This window comes from Vespa mandarinia, chromosome 2, assembly GCF_050613455.1.
Source record: "Vespa mandarinia isolate Hongniang chromosome 2, ASM5061345v1, whole genome shotgun sequence".
NCBI classification, from domain to species: domain Eukaryota; kingdom Metazoa; phylum Arthropoda; class Insecta; order Hymenoptera; family Vespidae; genus Vespa; species Vespa mandarinia.
In genome coordinates, this window is record NC_140811.1 from 12,160,351 (window position 1) to 12,170,000 (window position 9,650).

General features: G+C 29.9%; 1 protein-coding gene across 3 annotated transcripts in view; it reads right to left on the minus strand.

Moving 5' to 3' along the window:
* Positions 1-413: 413 nt before the first annotated feature.
* The window catches only part of LOC118440631 (zwei Ig domain protein zig-8), a 324,123-nt gene continuing 314,886 nt past the window's right edge, over positions 414-9,650 (minus strand). For 2 of the 3 annotated variants that reach the window (XM_085665055.1, XM_085665054.1), the window contains exons 7-8: positions 1,378-1,546; positions 414-855 (exon numbers count right to left, since the gene is read on the minus strand). In XM_085665055.1, the coding sequence (XP_085521181.1) occupies positions 764-855; positions 1,378-1,546 (261 nt within the window). In that variant the 3' untranslated portion in view covers positions 414-763. The remainder of the gene's footprint in view (positions 856-1,377; positions 1,547-9,650) is intronic. The other variant, XM_035863962.2, reaches the window with a different exon arrangement.

Consider the following 9,650-nt stretch of genomic DNA (forward strand, 5'->3'; position numbering starts at 1 on the left):
GAAGGAATCCGTGCAACGAAGGGGCTGGGGGGGGCAGTATTTTTTTGCGTCTCATCTCGCGTCGTGGATGTTGAATTAAAATCTTTTTCTTTTTCTTCTTTTTTTTTTCTTTCTTTCTTCTCTCTCTCTCTCTCTCTCTGTCTCTCTCTCTCTCTCTCTCTCTCCTTCTTTTTCTCTCTCTATCTGTCTCTCTGTCTCTTTATCTCTGTCTGTCTTTCTCTCTGTCTTTCTGTCTCTCTGTTTCTCTGTCTCTGTCCCTGTCTCTATCTCTTTGTATTTCTATGTTTCTTTTCTTTTTTTTCTCTCTTTATCTCTCTATCTCTATCTATTTATCCATTTATCCATCCATCCATCTATCTATCTATCTATTTATCTATCTATTTATTTATCTATCTATCTTTCTGTCTATCTAACTATCTATCTCTTTCTCTCTCTCTCTCTCTCTCTTTTCCTTTGTCTTCTCCGTTTAATTGATACCAAAAGATTAGTGACAAATTTCACTGGTACATTCCCTTTCTTATAGAATTTCTCAGAGTTTCTATGGTTTTAAATAGATAGAAAGAGATAAGTAGATAGATGAATAGTGAAAGATAGATAAATAGAGAGAGAAAGAGGGATAAAGAGATAGAGAGAGATAGAGAGAGAAAAAGATGGAGAGAGAGAGAGAGAGAGAGAGAGAGAGAGAGATAGATAGATAGAGAGAGAAAGTGATAGACGGAGAGAGTACGATCCCTCTTATTTTTCTCCTTAATTCTTTCCTTCCTTAATAAAGAAGCAGGCACAGACAAAGCAGCAGTGAGTAGAGCCTCGGTTGTTTCGCCTGACCGCCATGCTGCATTGCCGCGGGATACTCTCCTGAAACAGAGGACAACACTTAAATTTTCTGAAAATGTCTACCTCTTCAGAGAGACGGAGAAAGAGACAAAGGGAGACAGATAAAAAAGAGAGAAAAAGACAGATATAGAAAGCTACCGTTCATTTCTCTCTCCCTCTCTCTCTTTCTCTCTCTTTGTATTTCTCATTTCTTATTTTATTTTTTCTCCCCTCTCATTTTTCTCTTACTTTAACTTAAGAAGATCATTTTATCAGACGAAGAAAGTGCATTCTATTTCTTATATTCATTCTTTTCATTTTCCTTTCTTCCTTTCTTTAGTTTCTTCCCTTTGTTCGTTCGTGTCGAGCAAGTATTAGAGTTATTTACAAGAGAAAGATTGCGAGTAGCGCGATAAAAAAAAAAAAAATGAAAAAATAAATTTGAAAGACATAATAACTACTTGAATGATAAATCGTGAGGGGAAGGAAAAAGAAAATTATAAGCGAAAGGGAAATATTCAAATTCCGAGAATGAGAGATGATAACTACGATCAAGTAACTCACCATTGAGTACATGAACGGTAATCGACTTTGGTTGAGCGTTGCTGGGATTACACGTATAACGTCCGGAGTCAGACGGTTTGGCTTCCTGAACGAGGAGGAAACTCGTCGTACTGTCGCCCTTTTCCGTGACCACCGACACGCCACCTCTGGTCGAGTCGTAGCTAATTATCTAGAACACAAAAATCAACCGACTATGAAAATTTCACATGCATTTTTGATAATAAAGCAAGAGAAGATAATAATTGTCGAACTTCGTGTTTCGTTGTTCGAAATTTACGTCGTTATATTTTCTTTTTTTTTAATATATTATTTTTTCTTTATCTTTGTTTTCTTTCTTTCTTTCTTTCTTTTCAAACGAGAGTTCGTTATTAACATTTTAGCTGTGTTTTTTTTTTAATGAAAATTATGACCGATCAATTTTTTTTTATCAATTTTTTTTTATCGATTATGATAACGATTAAAAAGAAAATCATTGTTTCCTCATGAAGATCGATGAGAAAAATAATATACAAATTTGAATAGTTAGGAACGAAATTTCTGTATTCAATAAATAATCGTGAACGAAATAATTTACGATTAAAACCGAGGATCGATTACGAAATGATAAAGATTATTAAATTAATTTCTATGTTTTTAAATTAACAATAATTTTGTCGATATGACGGAGATCATGAAATTAAATTGATTAATATAATTTTAAGTTAATAATTCTGTTGATATGGCACAGATAATGAAATTAAATTGATTAATATAATTTTAAGTTAATAACTCTGTCGATAATTATCCGAAAGTTAATTCATCCGATTAATTTTATTTACTTATCGTTCAAATATATATATATATATATATATATATATATATATATATATATATATAATTTTCAAGCCATCTTCAGGGATCAATTGAATTTTTAATGTTAACAAATGTTTCGATACTTTCAAAGATCGATTGTGAGAAATTAATTGAAAACAATACAAACTTAATTTTAATTGCTTTATCGTTAATCAGTTTTAAACGAATGATATATTTATGGAAAAACGAATTATAGCACTATAATAAAATATCTTTTAGGGTTGACTAGTGTTCGAGATTATTCGTAAATAAGTACTTGTTTTCTTAAGTTCTTCCGTCGTTTTCCTTGGAATGGAGTGAGAAAGGAAAAAGATAAGCCAGCAAAGATTTTCTATCTGAACTAACTGACGTCATACATGTCCAAAAGGGAAGGAAGTTTCTTGTCTCCCTTGTCATTCTGTCCATACGTATCTCGATCGGGAAGTAGTCATAAAATAAAATTTACGCCACGGAGTCTTGGTCGTTTCAAATCCGGTCGGTTTTATGGGTAGATTCGGATGAGTTATTTTTATCTCATAGGTGATAGGAGGAAGGAGGTGAGGCATAGTGGGTGAGATGGAAAAGCTTACGATGACAGATAAGATAGAACTTTTAGGAAATTTTCCCTTTCCTATTCTTTTTTATTTTTTATTTTTTCTTTTTTTTGATATTGTTTTTTTTTAATTTCTTCCTTCTCGCGGTATAACTCGATCTTCTTTTCACTATATTTTTCATGGTGGTTTGGTTTCTCTCTCTCTCTCTTTCTCTTTTTCTCTCCCTCTTTCTCTCTCTCTCTCTCCCTTTCTTTCTCTGTTCTTTTTTCTTTTTTTTTTTTAAACGTCGACACAAACGATGCGGACGAAAACTGTGAATGTAATGGTAAATTACATATACGTTATATTAATGTTTCTACTAACCGTAAATTCTTATTACGATTTACCTGCTTTACATAAGTATATATATATATATATATATATATATATATATATATACGTAAAGTAAATATGTATCGTACAGTTAGAACGAGCGTGGAAAATATTTTAACTTTTCCTTTTCGGCCTAACTTTTATTTCCAGAGGGAGACAGAATAAGAGAGAGAGAGAGAGAGGGAGAGGAGAAAGAGAGAGAGAGATAGAGAGAGAGAGAAAGGAGAAAGAGAGAAAGAGAGAGAGAGAAAGAGAGAGTTATCAGTTTTAAGCAAACATATATTAACAAGAATGTTTAAAAATACATGTATAAAATCGAATTCACGAAATTGCTTAGTTATTTTTTTCGAAATGCTTTGTCGATTTTTATTATTATTTATCTATTTTTTTTTTTTCAATCAAAAGCGAATACGTTATTAATAATAACGTTCTCGTTATTATTTTGAATCTTGAGTAATTCCTTCTTTTTTTGAAGAATTCCTTCTTTTTTAATCAACACGGATTGGCGACATTTATGCACGTTTTTGAAAATAGTAACAAAAAAAAAGGTAAAAAAGAAACCAATAATTTTTCACACAGATTTTAAAACTTTTATCCTTGTCTACATATACATATATAATAAAAAAAGAAAAAAAAAAATCATAAAGCATGACATTACATTGATACAATTTCATTGTTGTCGAATTGAACGATCAGTAAGCGTGTAGTATTATTAAAGCGAAGCTCTCATTGCATTTTTAACGATTTAATTATCAAAAGCATACACGTATACACACATATACACATATATATCTATATATATATATTAGTTTATTTATATTTTTATTTATTTATTTTTATTATCTAGTTGCTTTATTCGAGTAACTAGAGTTTAATACATGTATAGTTACGTTCCTTAAATAACTTTCTTGATAGAAAAGCTTACTAGAAAATTCGTACGGAGTCACGAAGTATAGATGTTGAAGAGCGTATGACGTTATTGTCATATGCCATACTAGAAGACAGTCTCTGTTTATTCTTTGTTCCACTTGGCTCTGTGGCATGAGTGTCTCTTTAACAGAAAAGGTACGAGAGGAACTTGCAAACTAGTTCGGCGGGTACCTACCAAGCTAAAGAGAAAACGTGAAGGTTGAACCCTTCGCCGTCGTAACGGCGACGGATTTATAAATAAATGATTACCTGTCCGTTGGCTGTATCTACGGTCTACGTGTCCGGTTTAAAAGTTACATTAAATGGAGGGAAGGCGGGGAAAGAGAGAGGGAGAGAGAGAGAGGGAGAGAGAGAGAGAGAGAGAAAGAAGGGGGATTGGATAGTCCGACTTGAATTTATAGCGACTATGAGTTAAATATATTTATCTCTAGTCATTGATCATGTTTATTCATTCATACCAATGGTGGAGATACACATTTTCCTTTTTATTTTTTTATTAATTTCAAAAGAAACATCTTTTATAATATAATTATTGACGATGATCGTTCATATTATCATATCTCATGTGAAATTTCAAATTTAGAGAAAAATATGAAATTTTATCGTTTAATTTTATTAATTCAAATCATTGATATAATTCGTTAATTTATAGAAAAATTTATTCTAATTTAATAAAATAATTTAACAAATTTATTGTAATGTTAATTTTGTTGGACGTATCCACCTATAATTTATAAAAAATATCTTTTATTCTATTCGTGATCATTAATTCAAATATTTAATATATAAATTATGATCAAATTAAAACGATATTCGTTATAAAACGATAGATTTAATTGTTACAATTGAAAGATTATCATTCCCGATAACGACGTGACATTATTGAGAAATTTAGTCATTCAAAAAAAAAAAGAAAATCAAAAACATCATCCATGTTTTTCACGTGAATGTAGGAAAATCGATGTCGAGAACTCCCCCATGGAAAAGAGATCTATGGGAGAGTTTCGAGAAGAGTAGATTTATAGAAGCTAATCTGTACCCTTGAAAAATCGTGCTTCGGAGGGACATATCCTCCTCACCTCTATAACTCCCACATCCCTTCGTCATCCTACCCCCTACCCTTCTAACCCCTCACCTCTTCACCTCCTCACCACCTCACCTCCTCATCCCCTCATTCCTCATCCGGTCGGTCCACCATCCACGTATTCGCATATCGTAGAGTACGTAGATCATCGTGCGAACGATCCTACCTGCGATTAATCAGATCAGGAAAGTTTACGCTTCGCAACTTTGATAAGCGAAACTGTCTTCCTTCCGCTTTGTTATCTTGACGAGAACGACGCGAAAACTTTTACAATGAAAATATACACTCAATAGGGGGAAGGGTGGTGAGGGATGGAAGAAGGATAACGGGGCGACGCATTTTTTCTTTTTCTTTTTTGTTCGTACGAAAATAATCTTCCCGTCCGTCATCTGTTTCTCTATTTTTACGTTTTTTTTTTTCTTTTATCGCACAACGGTTTCATCATGAGATATTTTAAGCACACCGTCCGTACGGATAAATTATGAATGATAAATGAAGTCGTGTCGTATCATTCATAATTACTATTCATTGATTAAAGTTCGATCAACATAAGTCTCGATTAAACTGGTCGGCATAATTTAATTAGATGTATATATATATATATTTTTTTTTTATTTATATTTATATATATAAATAAAATATTAATATATCAAAATTTATTTATTTTTTTTTTTATAAAATCCTGAATTTTATCAAGAACTTAACAAAAACTTACTATTCATTTTTTTATTACACGTAATACAAATTTCGATTAAATACTTGTTATAAATTAAGGTATATATATATATATATATATATATATATATATATATATATATAATATTAACATATCTAATATTAATTATCAATAATATATATATTATTTATAATTAATTAATTAAATATATATTATAAATAATATATATAATATTAATATATCAGTAACATTTAACTTTTCTTGATGAAACCTTTTAGTTACTATCAATCCTTATGACGGATCGAAGTTACTTAGATGGAAGGACATTGTCTCTCCTAATATCTCAGGCAGTTTGTATGGTTACTCGCTCGCTTTCTCGGTTACTTGCTCGTTTACTTGCTTCTACTTACGTTCATTCGTTCGTTGTTATGTTCGTTCGAGCAACCGTACGATTCAAATCCCGGTTAATCGGATGAGAAAGTTGAAGCACGAGGGCTTTAATAAGCGGCATCACGTTCCTTCCGTTCTATTATTATCCTACATTGTTGCTGCGGATACGTTCGAAATAATGCCCGAAGTTTTGTTGAAAACTGCATGGTTAATCTGCTCGGCGTTATAACACGCGGGCGCTTCTTCGACCTCGATTCGTCTATGTTTTAATTAGTACATGTGTGTATATTCCACCAAAGCTGTTTCTTATTTATTCTTCTAATATTATTCGATGATATTTTTATATCTTAATTAATTTATCTTGATACAACTTTGTAACTATATATATAACTATATATATATATATATATATATTTGTATATATGTATGCAAGTATACTTGTACTAATAATAACTGAAATTTATATATATATATATATATGTATATATTTAAATATATATATATATAAAAAGTGTGTGTGTGTGTGTGTGTGCTTATGCACAATATTATATTAACATACGATATTAATATTCAATACCTGGTTAATTTGTTAAACTTATACAGATAGGATTAAATTAATTTTCCTTTTTTGATTGGAGAACGCAATTGTTAACGAAATTATTGAAAGATTTATGATGTAGTTATATGTATGTTACATGTTAATTTATAAGAATAATGTAGTATATTTATTAATATGAATATTTTGTTTTACGTTTATTTATCGCAGATGAGATATATATATATATATATATATATATATATATATATGTATATATATGATATTAGTTTTATTTTCTGATTAGCGATTAATAAAATAGATTACTTGTTAATGAAATTCATGCTGTGTGACAACATGAATTTGAAGGGAGCTATATATATATAAATTTCATATCAATATCACTAGTCAAATATATTTACATACACATCAACGTTTAATAATGTTCTATAGTTTCTAGAACAATCAGTGAAGGTAATATCTATTATTAATTTATAATCAAAAACAAAGTATGCTTTGAACTTTGATCATTGATACAGATTCTCTATAACTAATTTAATACGTATAAAAAATTAATTAAACTCTTCGAAATGTTATGTATAAAATCATTCGAAGATATTTATCAGATATATATATATATATATATATATATATATATATACATATATATACGTATTTATTTCATAAAACAAAAAAGGACGATTAAAATTTTTACGATATAAATATTTATCTATCATAAATGATTATATTCGTAAAGAACGATAAGAAGAACGTTCGCAAAATTCTAAGAGATGTATATGAACGAAGAATCATCGATCGAAGTAATAATAATAATAATATTGGTAACGTTCGAGTTTCGATCACATCTCGTTATCATTTAAACGTTTATATCAGACCAACGGGTTAGATAATTTCAACTGGTCGTAATTTGGTAAAGTCTTTAAAGGTACTCAAGCACGAAGAAATTTTGTCAGCCAAGGATAGGAACGAGAGAGACAGAGAGATAGAGAGAAAGGAGAGAGACGGAAAGAGAGAGAGGGAAAGAAAGAGAGAGAGAGAGAGAGAGAGAGAGAGAGAGAGAGATAAAGAAAGAGAGAGAGAAAAAAAGAAAGAGAGAAAAAAAAGAAAGAGAGAGAGAAAAAAAGAAAGAGAGATAGATAGATAGATAGATAGATAGAGAGAGAGAGAGAGATAGAGACAGAGAGAAAGAGAGAGAGAGAGAGATAGAAACAGAGAAAGAGATAGAAGACTCTCGTCAACCTCATTACGCGTTTTCGCAAGAAATAGAAGAAGAGATCGGCGTTCCGCGAGATCGTCGACAACTCCATAGAAGATCTTGAAGTGAATGGTCCATTTGAGAGGAGAGTTGTACCTATCATCTCTCCTCTCCTCTCCGTTTCCTTTCGATCCTCACCAACGACGTGGCCACTTTTGTCTTATCTCAAGCTCGTCCTTTTGTATAACGACGGAGTTCCCCTCAACTTCTATAATCGTCTTTCTCTCTCTCTCTCTCTCTCTCTCTCTCTCTCTCTCTCTCTCTCTTTCTACCTCTCTCCCTTTCTATCTATCTATCTCTCTTTCTCTGTCTATCTGTCTACCTCTCTTTCTCTGTTTATCTCCTTTCTATCGCGTTCTCATTAAAATTCGGTAGCTTGCTCTTTCGAAATTTACTCCGTTTTCAAAGAGGATGAAAAAGAAGAAAAAGAAGAAGAAGAAGAAGAAGAAGAAGAAGAAGAAAAAGAAGAAGAAGAAGAAGAAGAAGAAGAAGAAGTAGTAGAGAAATTTTATTCGACCTTCCCTCTTTTTTCCATAAAGAAATTTAAGAAATGACAGGGATGGAGAACGAATTTTTTTTTCTTCTTTTTATTTTTTATTTTTGTTTTTATTGTCGTTTTCCTTGTCGTTTATGATGATAGTTTTTCGTTACATGAATATTAAATATTTTTGAGAAAAATTTTTTGCTTTAACTCAGATATATGTACACATGTATAAGTAAGCGTCTAATCATTTTAATATATGTTTAATATTAGAGATATTAATATATATATATATATATATATATATAATATTTGCCGTACATACTAAAGTACTACAAGAGCTTCCTTTCTCCAATATTTTACAAAAATATTGATATACTAATATGTATATAATACTAATATGTATTTTTCAAAAATTTGTTCGTTTTCAAAGAAGAAGAGGAAAAAGAAGTAGAAAAATAAAGAAGAAAAAATAAAAGGAGAAATTTTACTGGATATTCTTTCTTTTTCCCATAAAGAAATTTAGAAAATAAAAGCGACGGAGAATTAATTTTTTTTTCTTTCCTAAATATAAATAATTAAATGTTCTTGAGAAAATTTTTAATTTTTTCACATATAGTATCTATATGTAGGTACATCTAATTGCTTTAATGTATATTTAATATAAGATTTATTAACATAACGGTATATACATATATACAATATTTACCGTATATACTGGAGTATTACACTATAAGAACTTTTTAATTAATTCATAACAAAATGTTATTAATATGTGATAACGTTTCTTTCTTCAATATTTTTTTCAAAAATATTGACATAACGTTATGTCTATAATATACTAATATGTATTTTATACACCTACGAGTATTACTTTGTAAACATTTTTTAATTAACTTATAACAAAGTATTATTAGCATTTGATAATGTTACTTTCCTTGTTTCATATCAGATAAAGTTATATTAATATTAAAATACCGACATTTAAATAAAACTAATATTTTTTTTACTTTTCTTTTTTCCTTTTTCTACACAGATACGAGTGAACTTAAGAAATTTGTAATTAATTTATAACGAAGTATTATTATCATTTGACATTACTTTTCTCTTTCTTTCTCTTTCTCTTTCTCTTTTTTATTATTTA